Genomic DNA, 17,104 nt, shown 5'->3' on the forward strand with positions numbered 1-17,104 from the left:
ACAATGATCTACTTAATGTATAATAATAAGATACACTTGACACTCTGTGTACTTATTGGTACTTTCTTATTTTCATGGTTTAAGTATTTTAGTTTTATAATTCCCATAAAAATCTTATGAAAATTTAAATCGAATAACTATTTGTTTCAATAATGATCAATCTAAGATAAAATCATTAGGATCAATTTGAATGCTTCTAGCAGTTATTTTTGGTTTGAATATATTACATTTATATATTATAAAATATTTGAATTATTGTGGATCTAAATATGAAATAATATCTTTTTTCAATTTTTTTTTTAAGCTAGTTAGTGTTATTATGCCATCATAAAGATTTATCTTAAATTTTAATTTAGGTTAGTTATGTAATTGATCATAACATATATTTTTACCACTAGTTGTTTTTCTATTTTATTATACTCAAATATTTCTTTGTAAAGTATATTAATATGCAGATACATAGTTCATAAGGAATATTATTAATATTAGGAGATTATTTATAATATATAATATATACCTACTTTTTCTACAGGTCTAGATTTAAAGTGGCTCATTACAATTTTCTTGATAGCTTTCCAGTTCAATCTGGGTCTTTATTCAAGAATTTTCTGGAATATTCTATTCAATAGTCTGTTTCAATTATGATAATAACTATAATAAAACTTACTTACATTCGATACTATCTATAAAAAATAATTATAGTTTAATCATTTATAACTATATTTTGATATCTATGGACATTTAAACTTTAGTTTTTATAATTTAAATTAATAAAAATTATAACATAGAATAAATTTAAATTCATAGATTAATTTATTTTGTAGATTTAATCAACCAATACAATGCTAGATTAATTAGTTATAATGATACAATACATCGTAAATATTTAATGTAAAGTATTGTTTTTATGTTGAGTAAGTTAATTATTTGATTTTAACATTTTTTAAAGATTTTGCTACAACAGCTCCTTTATCAGCTACAGTCCAAGGAGTTCCTTTATAAGTAGCTTGTAAATTTTCATCTGTTTTCAAATCCAGCGCAATTTCTTCAAATACTTTCAATACTTTGTCTGGAGATCTTGTATATCCATTTACATTAATATGATCTCCTGGCACTGAACCTGTCGGGGGTTCTAATATTTCAACATTTTCTGGTGAACTAGCACACATTACCATTGCCTCAGACAGAACACCTCTAATTTTAGATGGTTTTAAATTGCATAACAACACAACCATACGATTAGACATTGCTTCTAAAGGAACAAACTTCACTAATCCACTTACCTAGAAACAAAATAAAATTTAAAAAATATAAATAATAGTAAAGTTAAATAAACACTTATTTTTTTTAAAATTTATATTGGAAATACACACTAAAAATTAATTATTATAATTAAATATCTTATAATGTGAATAAAAAATATAATACCAATTATATTTATGTACAATATACATACAACATTTCTTGGTTTTTCTTCTCCCACATCTATAGTTTCAACATACAGAGCATCAGCATTGGGATGTTTGGAAGCGTTTAAAATTTTACCCACACGTAAATCTAATCTACCAAAATCTACTGGTGTGGCGACAGTACTTTTTGCAGGAACAGCTAAAATATATTTTACCATATCAGTATATTAATTATTTAATAATACTTTTATAATTTTGTTTTAATGTAAAATGTAATAAATATACATTCTAAATGTATTATATAATATATACCTTACCAGCATTATTTTTTTTTTGTTTTTTTTCAGTTTTGAAATTTTGATTGTTCTTCTTAACATCAGTATTATCATTTGCAATTGTTTTCGCAGTTGAAATGTTTTCTTTATGAATATTATCAACAGAACTCTTTACTTCTACTTTAATGTCCTGTAAATATATCAAATTGATAAAATATTTTAAAAAATAATACATTTCTTATTTAATAATTTAAATAAAAATATGAACCATTAAATTTAAACCATTTAATAACATAACTATACAGTAATTAAATTCACGAATAACATATGGTAGGAAGGTATGAAGAATCTTTATAGAATTATGAATATATAAAATATAAAAATATGAAAGTACTCTTCACTTGCTTGAAAATTAAACTATTGTAAAAACTAATAAGAGCACATAGAAAATGTTCTTAACTTTAAGTTTATGATATTAAAGTTAAAAATACAGAATTAAAACTACTAAACGCAAATTTTTTAAGTAATTTAATCGTCAAAAATACTATTTTTGTTTTATTTAATAGCAAAATCACTATAAACATTGATATTTCGTTAAAAACAAATTGAATAACAAAATAATAGTAATAATAATAACACCTATAGTACTTATACTAAATACCTATATCCTTATATATTAATATCTCGCCATCATAAAAATAATGTGTTATTAATAAAGTAATTATCAAAAGTTAAAAATATTTCATCTTTTGAAATTTATAGTTAATTATTTCCAGTTATTTGATATTAGATCAACTCATTAAATAAATTAAATTTCTAAAATACAAAATTATAATTTTACTTACACCTCCAATTTGAATCTTTTCTTTTTTAAGTTTTGCTAATTCTGTTTCAACTTGAGCTTTTAATGATTCTTGTTCTAATTTAAGACGTTCAATATCTTGGTTGTAGTTATTGGCAAGATCATTTTGAAGTCGTTTTACCTACAAAAAGTGCACAAAAAAGTTAAATTTAAAGATAAGCAAATATAATTTTAATCACATATTTTTATTTATTTTGAATTCTGAATATTTTTATAGGTGTCAATTACATACAATTTTAACAAATTTAGCAATAACTTCAATCTATATTCATAAAACAAATAAAAACTTAAGTTAAAACAACTAATATCTACTACCTACAACTAGTTAGGGTTAAAATAAATTTTTATTTTCAAATATTAATGAATTTATAGGAGTAGGTATTTCATAACTTGATTCAAAATTTATAGAAGTATAAAATAACTAACAAGATATAAGTTAGCAAGATAAATCTAACATAAATATTAAATAATACTTTACCGTGTCCAATAGTTTTGCATGAAAAATCTTTATGGTGTTTAATTGTTTTCTAGCAACATTCATGTTTATTGTGGTTATAATTAAATTAATTAAACAAAAACACTACTTTAAATATCAATATATTCGATCAATATTTAAAATGTAAAAATAAGCAATATTATGAATTCAGTATAATGCAATATTAAAAACTGAAATTAAAAATCAGTAAAGCGTGTAGATAACACAAATGGTATTTTTTCCGATAAGGTGATAATGAGAAGTCAGCATTTTTAGTTGCCTAAATACGACTTGTAAGGAGTACTACAATAAATATAATCTTTTTACTTTTCAAATATATCATACAGCCACACAGTCCACAGATATGAATCAAAATTCTAGAAAAGATTGTTTATCTACTCAGAAGTCTGTCTCCCTACCTTTCCTTTGTTCACACCGGCTATTTTTATGTCATTCTAAAATATTCTGCCTTACCAATTCTTATTTCCTCATCTTTCCTTAGCCACTTCTCACTGCCTCCGAGTTAATTCTTCTCATGAATCATAATATGACCGAATTTCAATCTAGTCTCATTCATTTTGTCTACAATTGGTGTCACTCTTACACTAATACACTACGAATTAATTTCTGGTTTTATCTGTTCCAGTGACTTCACATATCCACCTTATCATTTTTACTCTACTTTACGTTATGTTCTAATTTTTATTCGTTGCCCAACATTTCGATTCATTTTATAATATGAACTGGCTTCACACTTCACAGCTGTCTAATAATCTCAACAGCATCCTCTTATCGCACAAAATATCACATATTTCTTTTCGTCCATCAATATATAATTATATTTCCGATGTCATCCCCAACACCGTTATTCTTTTGTACCACCGATCCCTCGTAGTACATAAATTCGTATTTGAACTTATTCACTTCACTTTATACACTAGGGCATCATCTCCCGTCTTCATCACATTCCTTGCATTATTTTATCGAATGTCTTCTTCAAAATCACTCATAATTTCCTCAGTTTTACTCATACTTATTCATAGTTCCACTCCTCCTGAACAATTATTTTAATCTATTGTTCTAAACTTCTAATAGATATTAGATATTTAAATACAAAAGTATTTTCGGCAAATGCGATTATCACCGAAACAGAATTAAAAACCAAACCTGGCCCTTATAGCACTGATAATACAATCAGTTGACTGTGGCGTATTATGATTAGCATTTAGCATTGATATTAAACTACGGAGTTTGGATGTTCGTAGTCCACGTTTATGATTTATCAAAGGTAAATGGTGAACGCCGTGAACGGTGATAACTGATTAGTAATTAATTATTGAAAGAAAAAAGACAATACATTAAACGTTAAACTAATACCTAAAAAGTAAAATATAATATGTACGTAATTAGTATTTGTAACAAGTCAATAACGCTCAACTTAATTTTTTGAAGTTCCAAACGAATACCTACTATATAAATATTATAAATTAAAAATATGAAACGAATCCTACTCATTGCGCCATTTCACGTTTACCTACGTATAACAATAACAAATCATGTATAATTTGTTTTGAAAAACAACAATTAATGTTTTAAATTGATTTCAAAAATAATAACAACAATTATTATTCAATATTTCGTCTTTTTTCTCAAGGTAGTCGCATAACGTTATGCAACGCGACTTGTTCCTACTCCGTGGCAGCCATTACATTTATAAATATATATATAGTATATAGATTATAGGTACTTATAATATTTTTTGCTTACCCCACCTAAAAATTAAAAATCAGAAAAATATGTCAGAATTTTGTTTTTTGTTTTAATTTTGTCTGTGTGTTACCTGTTTTCTTAAAGAAAGGAAATTTACTCGTTCGTACCGACGTGCTCGCAATGGCTGGTCATAAAAAGGTAATGTTGATCATCTTACCTACCCTATTCTTGTTTGAATAAATTATTTTATTGTTTTTTAAATTTCATATTAGTAGGTACCTAAGAAATATAGATAAAACTATACTTACTTATTTAATGTTTTGAGCCTTAAACACTAGTTTCTTTAATGCATTTAATATTTGGAGTTTGTTGTCAAAAAGTTAACAACTTAACACACTAAAAAATGTAATGAAATACCTATAGCCAATTTCATAATCATATGTATTACAAGTTATGTTTCATTTTACAATAATTAGTTATTAATAATATTAATATTAGTATTCACATACCAGTACTTAAAGTATTATCAAAGTATTTACTACTTACTACTTATGATGAGCTATTTTGGTATTTCTTATTTCTAATTATCAAGTAGTACATGAAGTATCAGTTTGAAAAATTAAAGTATTGTTTAATAATTTAGTATATTCTTAAAATGTTTTTAATAAAAATTCTACAATTATAAGTTATATATTAACTGAAAGATAGATTTCCGATAAAGAGGTTGCATACCCATTACCCAACTTCTTTTTTATGTACACTATTAAATAGAAGCTATAACTAAAATCTATTAATGTATTTAGACAATATATTTATACAATATTGTTTAATAAATATATTTTAATTTTTCAAATTCTTCTCGTTTAAAATGTATTTTGATGTCTTGTGTTCCTATGGTTTTTAACTAACAATAAGCTATTATACCTAAATAACAAAAAAAATTGAATCATTCAATATTTGTACATATTTTTAGGAAAAACTAGAAAAGGTTCTTTTGAAGAAAAGCCGTCCATCAAAAAAATATAAAACTTCAAATTCTTGTAGCTGTTTGTCATTTTTGCGATTTGTGTATGACTTAATTGTGTCATTTATATTTCACTATATTTACAAAAATATTCCATCTAAAATATTACCTCCAGTAGAAGACTTATTGGTTCTTGATAGTTGTACAACTATTGTCAATAAAATTAAAAATAGAGAAGTTACATGTCGCCATGTTGTCGAATGTTTTATCAAACGAATTGAACAAGTGAACCAAATATTAAATGCTGTGGTTGATACACGGTTCGACAAAGCATTAGTCGAAGCAGATGAGTATGATAAACTCATTGAACTAGCGGATACAGAAGAAAAATTAAATTTAATTTTTGATGGAAAACCTTTATTTGGTGTTCCATTTACATCCAAAGAAAGTACAGGAGCAAAAGAAATGGCTTTTACTTTTGGACTGGTATCTAGAATTGGCGCTAAAAGCAAAGAAGATGCAGATATTGTTAAATCATTAAAGACTGCTGGTGCAATACTTTTAGGTGTTACAAATGTTCCAGAAATAAACCTATGGTGTGAAACTAGAAACAACGTTTACGGACAAACAAATAATCCTTACAACACAAACCGTTCAGCTGGTGGTTCTTCTGGTGGAGAAGTATGTTTAAAATAATAAAATAATACCAGAAATAAATTTTTATTAAGAAATATTTTCTTATTTTAGGCTAGCATAGTGTCAGCATGTGGTAGTCCTTTGGGTCTTGGAACAGATATTGGAGGATCTGCACGTATACCAGCATTTAATTGTGGTTTGTTTGGCCATAAGTTGACTACAGGTAAGAAAAATACTAAATTTAATATTTATTTTGTACTATCAAATTGAATTTTTTTGATATATTAATAATTGTCAGTGAAAAATCTTTCATGCAACTAATGTATATATTATTTATACAGTTTATTAAAATTGTTTATAAAGAAATACAATAAATTACTATAAATTATTCATACAAACATTTTTGCACAGGCCACAAGTATAAAATATAGTTTAATAACTCTAATTAGTCTTCAATTGTTATATTTTTATAACAATTGACTCTTTTTGTTAGATTTATTTAACTTAATGTTTACAATTACTTAATTAATCATTTTATATCTTACTTGTATTATATATATTCAATCTATCTAGTTTCTTTATGTTTCAAAGTAATATTTTCTGTTGCATAGTTTATAAATCATATTTTAATAATATGTAAACAATTTTGTAATTTTTAACAGCGTTGTTTGTGGCATACAAATTATAATAAGCTCAACCAGTAAAAAAATATGTATAAGCATAAATAAGTCATTATACTAATTATCAGTTATTACTCATCACTTATCATACTTCATATTAAAGTGTTTCAAATAATAAATACAAAGGTCATTACTTAGTGACTTAATTGGCCTATACCAATTTGTATATAATTTTATGATACCCTTAGATTATTCTTCTATATTCAACATTAATTAAATTTGTTTTGAAAAAATTAGTGCTAAAAAATCAGAAAAATTGATCGTTTTAGGGGTGTGGTTTATGGATCCATCGTATCATATGTGTGCTTATGATAATCGATTTTGATTAACTTCGTCTGCCAAAAATGTCTTGACACACCTATGTTTATGATGGTTAATATATTGTTTAATATTTTTTACTAATATAGGTTTAAGAAGTCTTTCTATCTTTAAAATTATTATGTTGACGTCTACTGGTCAATATTGTTTTTTGTTTACAATTATTTCTACCATTTAGGTTTTATAAGTACAAAAGGTATGACATTTAGAAAAGGCACAGAAAAACAAACTATGGTCAGTGCAGGACCTATAACTAAATATGCTGAAGATTTAACTCCAGTAATTAAAGCCCTCCTTGGACCTGAAAAATCTTTAGAATTAAAAATTAACCAAGAAGTAAGGATATATTTAATATTATAAAAAAATTCTTAAATTTGTATTTTAGTAAATTTAATTATTTATGTTTCTTTAGGTTGATTTGTCTAGTTTAAAATATTACTATGTTGATAAACCCAATGATGCACGAGTCAGTCCCATTAGTGATGAATTACAAATAGCTTTAAATAATGTTATAGAGTCTATAACTTCTATCACTGAACTGCCTCCATTCAAAGTAAAATTTTCAGGAACTCGTTATAGTTATAGTTTATGGAGACACGCTATGACAAAGGAAGAATCTGATTTTTGTGCAACATTGGGAAACAATCAAGTAACTTATTTAAGACTAATTTAAAAATAATAATATACATTTATCTATACCTAATTATAGACTAGAGTTTCTGTATGGACAGAAGTTCCAAAAACAATTATAAGATCTTCGAATCATACCTTGGCTGCAGTATTAAAATTAATAGATTTGCAACTACCAAAAGTAAATGAAGTTTGGGCTGATGCTGAGATTGAGAAACTCTCAAATGAAGTATCGGTAAGTATATAGATATTTTAGTTTTAATTTTAGGACTGGGAGTTATTTTTTTTTTCTTAAGTTAAATATATTTGTGTGAGGAAGGGTAGAAAAAGAAATGCTTTGCTATTAAATTTATCTTATACTTCACAATGTATAAATAAAAGATAAAATTATTGTAATGTCATCAAATCATTATGACTCAAAGCTCTATATTTAGAATTATAAGGTCATAGAAAAGTAATGTTGTTGTGTATTGTGTTCAATATGTAGATAACATTCACATCATCTGCAATAGTATCAAGTACAATGTATAAGTATTATAGTCAATATGTTAACTTAAAGTTAAATATATTCATATTTACCGTTACTTAATGAATTGTGAGTGTGGCAGCTTTAGAATATAATTAAACTCTTTTAAAAATAAAATTTAATTTCTATAAAATGAAGGAATGATGAGGATAGTGTCGTATATCTAGATTGTAGACGATTTTTAGCACCAGGAACTCATGTATAAATTTATTAATATTATTTTTTTTATCTTAATTTATTAAAGATTCATTTTTTTTTAATATTATAAATTATGGCCCACTGTTAGGATTTGCATCAAGATTTAATTTAATTAATTCAAGCTATGTTACTAATTGAGATATGCTTTAATATTTTAATACTGACGACTGATAAGTTTAATTTTAAATATATTATGTAAAAATAAAATTTACTAATAATAAGTTAATAAAAGTAATGTTCATGTTTTAGACATTGTTGGGTGATGATGGCGTGTTATTTTTCCCTTCGTCGCCAACCACAGCAAAACATCATTATGAACCATTCTTCTATCCATACAATTTTGCTTATTGGGCCATCTTCAATGTACTAAAACTACCAGTTACTCAAGTACCAGTTGGTTTAGGTATAAACGGGTTACCATTAGGAATACAGGTATTTTTTATTTAATAAAACTTAAATTCAATAAAACAATATGAATGTCCAATATTACTAATAATGTTTAATTATTATTGTATAGGTGGTTGCTGGAATGAATCAAGATCGGTTGTGTATAGCCGTTGCAAAACACTTGGAATCAACATTTGGTGGATGGAAACCTCCTTTTACAACTAGTACCGAGATAAATTGAAATTTATACTGAAGAATTATTTATTATATTGGTTGGTTTTATTTTTTGGTTAAAGGAAATATTTTTGATATATGTTATACTTATAAATGCTTATTTATGTTACTAATTGTGATATTTACATGGAATAATAGGTGATGATTTTATGTATGATTTTCGTTTTAATATTATATTTATTTTACACAGTATACATTTTAAACATTCCAAATAATAAATGTTGTTCTTTTTCTCTTAATAATATTAATGATTTTAATTACTGTTAATTGTATAATATATTGAACAGTAAAACCTCTGTTTTCAAACATCATCCAAGACCAAAAACCATTATGGACAGTTTTTAAATATTTGATAGCAAAAAATGTGTATATTTTAATCTCTTATTAGTGTTCACCATTGTGTGTAAACATATTTTTAAATAATTTTTCTTTATTTGTAGAGGTTTTACTGTTGATATGTATATATATATATATATTATATAATATATGTGTGTGTGTGTGTGTGTGTGTGTATGTCTGAATGTATTGACGAATAAGGACCCAGACTATTTACAAAAAAACTGAATACATTATTATATTATTTTACATAACCGTATAGTCTTATCTTAATCTAAATGTTTTTCAATTTTTCTACTAATTTTAAACCTATAATACTATTTGTATTGCCATACACTTGTATAAATATAATACATTAAATTACTTTTAACAAGGTATTTTAAGACTGTTAACAAACTTAGTATTTATAGTGCAATAATATAATATAATATTATTATTTAGTATTAAAAACAATATTGTTGTTTAAAATTATAACCGTGTGTTTTTTTTTTTTTATGTTTATTTGATAAATTCTTAAAGATTCTATGTTAAAACAGGATTTTTTATCTTGTTAAAAATGCTTGACTCATTTAAAAAAGTTTATTTTTGACTACAGCAATATAATTGAAGATTGGAATATTACATAATCAACATTATTCAAAAAAAAAATAAATATCCAAGTATAAAATAATTTAATAATCTTAAAATTGTAACAAAAAAAAAACAAAATTAGGTATTGATATAATTGTAACAAACATAAGAGATATTGAGCATAGGATCATTATTGATTATTTGGAAACATTACCAAGCATTAATTTCTTATCAAGTATAAAATAAGAGAGTAATAATTATAGATAACATGTTGTGGGTGTGAGTTATTCCATACAATGTATATAAAATAAACGCAATAACAATGACTATGAAATCATAACATTATTAAATTAAATTATGTTGATAAGATTGAGATGACTGTTGAAAGTTTATAATTATTAAGTATATAAATAAAATATTATAAACCATTTTTGTTTGTACTTAATGGGATTGAGTCTTCATAGGTTATTAAATTTATTTGTAAAAAAAAAAAAAATTATAAACTACATCTTGTAGGTGAATTGAGAACATTGATTAAGACAACACTGACATTAAAGATATTGATGGACTCCAAAAGTCAAATGTTACAAGCATCGTACACTGTATACAAATATTGAGTGGAGATATTTCAAGTCAACAAACAGGTCATTAAGATACTTTCATTTCAAATAATAAATCGAATTGAATAATATTAGTTGAATTTGAACCATACTATTTATTGTTAATCGTTCAGACAACCAAGATTTGTTTGATTAAGATTTTTCATTGCATTGATAACAGGATGAACATTGCCAAAAGCATTGTGTAATGCAATCTAAGGTTTTATCTGCAAAACTATATTCTAAATTGTGAAAAATAAAAATTAAACAAGAGGGATATGATTGAAAATGTATATAATATATAATTTACTCACGTCTATTTTTATTACGTTCTTGTGGGTCAATAGGGTTATAGATTGAAGTCTCCGATACTAAACCACGATAACATATTATTTTCATAAACATATTATTTATCAAAATAACTTACAGGTTTTTTGACGTCCAAAGATTTTCCTTTTAAATGTTGTAGGCGTGGCACTGTCATGATTTTCTTCCGTTTCAAAGTTTTCAAATTTATTATTAGTTATATCCATAAAAAATAGAAATAAACCTACACCTCAACAAATTTAAACCTTTCTTAAGAATGTGTACAAACAACTAAACCAAAAGCATAGGTGTAACGTAGAAGTGGCACAACCATGGTGGAATCAAATAGAGCGTTAAAAGCCATAGTAAAACAACAGTTAGTTTTCTACCGTAAGGTTTCACTGACCCATTTAATAAAATGTACAGTTAAGCTTGTGTACACAATTTTCCATAATGATTATAAAAAAAAAAAAATAATAATAATAAAATAATAATTGATAAGTAGATTCTCTCAAGTATATTGTATTTTGGTAACAGAGTACTATTTATAATTGCACATATATTCAAATGTATACAATGTAAATCATAAATGTTTAAATTTAAAAAAAAGTTGCATAAAATTAAATGTTATGATACATATAGGCGAATAATTTGCAAATCATGAATAATCTGTCTCAGTCTTAATTTTGTTCAAATGTTTTAATGCGTTATTAAATTGGTAATGAGTAATGACTAACAAATTATAACTAATGTTGTTAATTTTTCCATTTCGTATTCTGAAAAAATAAATTAAAATTATTTTTAACTTGTATTATTCATTAACATAATTTGATTCATTTTATGCACATAAATTATAAATATATTATTAGGAGTAATAATTATATAATATAAGCTTCAGGACCAAAAAAAATATCCATTTAAAACAGATTATCCATATTACTAAATATTGGATAGAAAACAAATATTGAGTACTACTCAACAATAATTTCACAAAACCCTTAAAAGTGAATTACTATCTGCTTAAAAATTATGAGAAACACAACTATTTCTCTTCTTAATCAATGAATTAACCACCAATAGTTAATACATAAAACAAAACCATACTCATGGTATAACTTAACCTTGTTGCTCGGGTCACAAAATAATAATAATAATAATAATGAGTTATAAATTAAAAATATTATAATAATGTGTATATTTATTTTTAAATAAATTTTAAATCAATTATTGCATTTAATAGTGTCAAGTTCCAAGCAAAATAAGGCAGTGTTTATGAAATAAAATAGTTAATATTCATTACTTACTGGACTTTTTAAAATAACATCGGCATAACAATAGCTTTCAGATTGTTTTTGTAAAGTCGTCTTATATACTAATAATCCTCTACGATCTTTTTTCGATGCAAAATCCTGAAATTTAATAACAAATAAATAATATATTAAAATTTGATATTTTTCATAACTAATTTCATTGTTAATAATTATACCATACATCTATAATTATATGGTGACAATTGAATTTCTTAGCCAATTCTAAACGCTCATCTGAATCTTTAATTATTTTTATATAACGAGTTAATGAAGACGATGGAGCACCATTATTGTGTAATAGTTTAACAGTTTCACCAATAGGTAGTGATAAAGCTAATTTATCCTTTCCGAGCCAATTCTAAAATAAAAAAAAATAATAATGATACTTTTATTTTTATAATTTAGTTATAATTTTTAAATAACAATAATTTTAAATAAAAGTTGTTATAATAATTAATTCAAACTTTAGTTAATAAAATATACCAAAAGCATTATATTGTAAATGTAGTATAACAAAGTATTTAAAATATAAAATAATATATTTAGATCACCACTAATTATTTTAGATTATTCAAAATGTTTAAAGTTTATTTACATTAAAAAAAACCAAATCAAATTACTTTGTTTAATAACATGTCATCCACAAGAATCCAATTTTGTAGTTGACAAAATGTTATTAATAATGTGGCTTCTAACTGTTTAGTACTCAAGTTAAATTCATTAGCTAACAGACGACAAGATTGAATATTTTGTTGCTCCTTACATTTATCAGATACCAGTGAAACAACTGACATGAATTGCGCACTTTTTCCTAAAACATTATAGAATATTTTATTAAAAAAAAAAAATAAAATGATTCTTGGTATATAGTTACCAACTAAATGAATAAGCTGTAATATAATTTGCTTATCATATTGTTCATCTGCTAGATTAACACAAACATTGAATCTCTGCAAACAGTTTTGAGGATTTCGACATCCAAATTTGAATAACATCATCTAAATAAATAAAATGTATACAAATTATAATCTACTTTATATTTTAAACAAGTAAAAGATTCAATATTATTTGTTGTCTGTTTAGCTTATGTTTTGAATGTCATATAAAAAATCTGGTTTAATGTTTAGTAGTTGAAATTAAAATGAAATCACACATAAATATTAAAAGAAAACTATTAAAGATATTAAAATATTTTTTTCTTGATATATTAAAGCATTTAATTGCTTAGTTTTTTTTTTTATTATTGTAATGATACATTAAAATACAAAGTTGTTACATTTACGTTTATGTTAAAATTAAAAAATTATATTAATTTAACAATAATTGCTTTTTAAAAATTGTTAGTGAGTAAAATTATACAGAAAAGCAAATTACACAACAAATTTTTGGTCAAAAAATAAAGTATCATCATAAAGGTGTTGTAAAAAGTAAAGTAATGATTTAAAATAAAATATTTTACCAAAAAAGTGGTATTTATATTATTAATATATTTAAGTTCAAAATAACTAAAATAATAAATTACTCTAAACTACTTCAAATTTCAAAAGGTAATGTTTAATACATTTCTAAGGAATTTTTAACCTTTTAAGTATTGCATATTAAAATCTTTCTCACACACGACACACAGCCCCTCGAAAAGATTTGTTTATTGGCCAGTCATCTTAAATAATTGTATCTTACCATTGCATCTTTTGTTCGTCCCAACATTCTGTAAAAAAAAATGTTTCACTGTATATATTTGTTTAATAGTTTAACATACATGAACATACTCTAAAGTGTCAACTAATTCGTCAATATATTGTTTGGAGTATAAATAATGAACATAATGAGAAGCAGCAATAGGATTATCGCGTAAAATACGCTGAAAAATACCTTTTTTCAAAGTATTTGTTAAAAATAAAACAATCTGAAACAACACATATATTATAGAAATATTTATTTAATTTATGTTGAAATTGTATACACTATACAGTTAGTATTGCATTTCCATCTTCTGTATCTAAAGCTTCTTTTAATAACATTGTTTTTTCTTCTAAACTTCGATATGGTTCTAGTGTATACATAGAAGACATAACAATATTTTCTATTGTAGATTTAATAAAATTAAGTTTTTTCTAGAAAAAAAAAATAATAAAAAGTATAATATAATTATATGTAAATAAAAGATAGGTATTAAATTTTAATTACTTGAGTTGAATTTGTTTTATGTGACTTTGAGTTATGCTTCATAAATACTGTAAAATACAATAACGATTAATAAATTTACAAAATTTGATATTGAAATAAAACTTGCTTTTATCTAAAATGTCTTTTGAGAGTAGTGTATCCAATGATTCAACATTTTCTAATTTGGTTTTTGTTGATCCAATTTGTAAACCTAACATATTTTTTTTCATTATTAGTCACAGTTAAAACTAGCAATGAATCTAATAATAATAATGCATATTAATGTATTATTGTTTTATTTTACAATTACCTTCACATTCTGGTAGAATTTTCTTAGTTGAATTCAATTCTTTTTCCTAAACAAAAATAATAATTCAATAATTAGAATATTTATTTAATAAAAAAAATACAATTCTTATTTACTTTCAATAAATATCTAACTGGTTAAGCACATAAATAATTTACAATTCACATATATTTTTATTTTTAATTTATGAGATTTTAACCAGGACTTATGATATGTATATTATTGAGTATGATTTTAAAAACTGTTTAGATTAGTATGTTGTGTGGCCACGTTTGAATGTTTGTGCAAAAGTATAATTTTATTTATTTCAACTTTTAAGTATTTAAGTAAACCATAGAACATATTTCTAAGGAGATAATTCGATTTAGAATCAATTTTCAACATAATATAGCGTATATAGAAATATACCTATACACAATACATGTATAATAAGTTTATGAAAACACTGAACAGGCATGCAGGTCCATCTTACAACATATTTACGTTAAAAGCAACCAATTTTATGTAATTAGTTTTATAATAATTAGAGTGTAATTGCCTTATTATCATACTTAAAGTAAGAATATCAACTATACCATCCCATAAAGCTTCTATCGATATTTAAATTTTATAATTGATTGATAACACTATAAAAAATAGGTGATACGTTATAACTCACTTAGTCATTTTAAAATAAATTTCTATGCAGTGCCCTAGATAATATTATTACCTTTATGTTTGATAATAATTGATCAATCCTCTACAATATAATAATAAGCTAGCAGTACAGAATTGATTTTGCTGAACATAAAATTGCTATGTTACACATTTGTAAGACAGAGAAAATACTAAGGAGTTGATGTGCTCTTATTAATAATAACTTTGAACAGTATTGTAAATAAATAATGCTTTAATACCTCATCTGCAAAGCTAAATCCTTCAAAACTTTTTTCATTCCAATATTCGTCGTCCGTGGAGTTCATTATAATAAAAATATCACTGGACTAAAATATAAGATTCGAACAATACCTACGAAAAAAAAATCGAATGACAAAAAATGTGTACAAACGAACTTAATCATGAAATGTGTACCTAAATAGAAGACGGATGCTCCGCAACTACAACACAGCAAACACACACATAAACGCCACTTGTGATTGAGCCTACCGGGCTACGACGCGTTCGATTAACGACAGACTGGTGTCCGATAATTAACAATAATAACAATTAACAGCAGGTAGGTAAATAAAATAAGAGGTCTCCTCTTAATGGGCACAGCTCTGCTCGGGATAAATTTAAACGAAAAATAATCAGTACGAAACTCGAAAGCGGATGACGAGATAAGTTTAACGCGAAGTGTACGTAAAAACAAACAGGTCCAATAACATTGTGATGTCGACAATCATGAATCAATGAGAACGCGATTACAGAACGACGGAGTTTGGGCGTTTTTTTTTTTTTTTATTGTCGCACCGGTCGAGAAAGTAACGTTTCCGAAATCGCTGTGGTGAAAAAATCAAAAAACCTTTACCCGGTCAACGAGGACACGGGAGAGACATAGACCCCCATCAACAGGCCGCAGCGCAAGTTTGTGTAAACGCGTAAAACGTTGATAAGATCCTTGTGCCGCCGGCGCACGGATACCGTGGGCAATTCTGCGCCGAACGCTGATACGAGGGGGCGCCCCGAGAGATGAGTTCGCCAACGCGTGTGTACGTGTGCGCGTGGCGACTTACGCGGAGCCGACGACAGCACTATAATATTATCACTGTACGATACACACGTAACGTCATATCGCGTATTGTGCGTACCGCACGTACACCGTGCACAGACTGTCCACGCGCTCGCGTTTTCTCCGCCCCGTCTCCCACCCAGACGAGACTACCGCGGCCGCGACTCGCCCCGTCGTCGTCCGCCGTTGGCGCCGCGTGCGTGTGCGTGAGTGCGTGTGCGCGCTCGTGGCGCGGCGCACCGACCCGCGCGCGCGTGTGTGTGAATATTTTGCCATTCTTCTCGCCAACTGTAATACCATATATATATACATTATACTTTGCGTGCGTGGTGCGTACACTGCTGCTGCCGCCGCCGCCGCCGCCGTCGTCATGCCAGCGAGCCGCCCGCCGAGTGCTGCCCGACAATCGTCTCGTGAATTCGGGCAAGTGCACACGCGCGCATCACTCACTCTCTCTCACTCGCTCTCTCTCTCTCTCTCTCTCTCTCGCGCGGT

At 26.2% G+C, this 17,104-nt stretch overlaps 3 protein-coding genes across 3 annotated transcripts; 1 reads left to right on the forward strand and 2 right to left on the reverse strand.

The window, feature by feature from the left end:
- Nucleotides 1–794: 794 nt before the first annotated feature.
- Nucleotides 795–3,192, reverse strand: LOC112595069 (aminoacyl tRNA synthase complex-interacting multifunctional protein 1). Its single transcript, XM_025340161.1, has 5 exons — nt 3,025–3,192; nt 2,530–2,667; nt 1,727–1,874; nt 1,457–1,608; nt 795–1,283 (listed from the first exon to the last, which is right to left on the reverse strand). The coding sequence occupies exons 1-5, from the start codon at nt 3,085–3,087 to the stop codon at nt 924–926; spliced, it is 861 nt and encodes a 286-aa protein (XP_025195946.1). The 5' UTR covers nt 3,088–3,192; the 3' UTR covers nt 795–923.
- A 1,130-nt stretch (nt 3,193–4,322) lies between these two features.
- LOC112595068 (fatty-acid amide hydrolase 2-A) lies at nt 4,323–10,044 on the forward strand. Its single transcript, XM_025340160.1, has 8 exons — nt 4,323–4,929; nt 5,705–6,376; nt 6,443–6,554; nt 7,508–7,665; nt 7,742–7,978; nt 8,039–8,194; nt 8,933–9,115; nt 9,201–10,044. Exons 1-8 carry the CDS (start codon nt 4,912–4,914, stop codon nt 9,309–9,311), a joined length of 1,647 nt encoding a protein of 548 aa, XP_025195945.1. The 5' UTR covers nt 4,323–4,911; the 3' UTR covers nt 9,312–10,044.
- Nucleotides 10,045–11,673: 1,629 nt separating this feature from the next.
- On the reverse strand, nt 11,674–16,801 carry LOC112594938 (spermatogenesis-defective protein 39 homolog). Its single transcript, XM_025339956.1, has 13 exons — nt 15,970–16,801; nt 15,795–15,906; nt 14,902–14,947; nt 14,719–14,802; nt 14,613–14,659; nt 14,396–14,539; nt 14,195–14,331; nt 14,106–14,133; nt 13,300–13,423; nt 13,046–13,236; nt 12,607–12,783; nt 12,420–12,524; nt 11,674–11,891 (listed from the first exon to the last, which is right to left on the reverse strand). Exons 2-13 carry the CDS (start codon nt 15,858–15,860, stop codon nt 11,871–11,873), a joined length of 1,170 nt encoding a protein of 389 aa, XP_025195741.1. The 5' UTR covers nt 15,861–15,906; nt 15,970–16,801; the 3' UTR covers nt 11,674–11,870.
- Between the last annotated feature and the right edge of the window lie 303 nt (nt 16,802–17,104).

Source organism: Melanaphis sacchari, unplaced genomic scaffold, assembly GCF_002803265.2.
Source record: "Melanaphis sacchari strain LSU unplaced genomic scaffold, SCAv2.0 Contig24_pilon_pilon, whole genome shotgun sequence".
Classification (NCBI taxonomy): Eukaryota; Metazoa; Arthropoda; class Insecta; order Hemiptera; family Aphididae; genus Melanaphis; species Melanaphis sacchari.

Coding starts and splice junctions, on each gene's coding strand:
- LOC112595069 (XM_025340161.1), bottom strand. CDS start 3,087: ATGAATGTTGCTAGAAAACAATTAAACACCATAAAGATTTTTCATGCA. Junction 1,609..1,726: donor ACAAAAAAAAAATAATGCTG/GTAAGGTATATA, acceptor AATATATTTTAG/CTGTTCCTGCAAAAAGTACT. Junction 1,284..1,456: donor AAGAAAAACCAAGAAATGTT/GTATGTATATTG, acceptor TTTTGTTTCTAG/GTAAGTGGATTAGTGAAGTT.
- LOC112595068 (XM_025340160.1), top strand. Junction 6,555..7,507: donor TGGCCATAAGTTGACTACAG/GTAAGAAAAATA, acceptor TCTACCATTTAG/GTTTTATAAGTACAAAAGGT. Junction 7,979..8,038: donor CAACATTGGGAAACAATCAA/GTAACTTATTTA, acceptor ACCTAATTATAG/ACTAGAGTTTCTGTATGGAC.
- LOC112594938 (XM_025339956.1), bottom strand. CDS start 15,860: ATGAACTCCACGGACGACGAATATTGGAATGAAAAAAGTTTTGAAGGA. Junction 13,424..14,105: donor GACGAACAAAAGATGCAATG/GTAAGATACAAT, acceptor TTATTTATTTAG/ATGATGTTATTCAAATTTGG. Junction 12,525..12,606: donor GTCACCATATAATTATAGAT/GTATGGTATAAT, acceptor ATTAAATTTCAG/GATTTTGCATCGAAAAAAGA.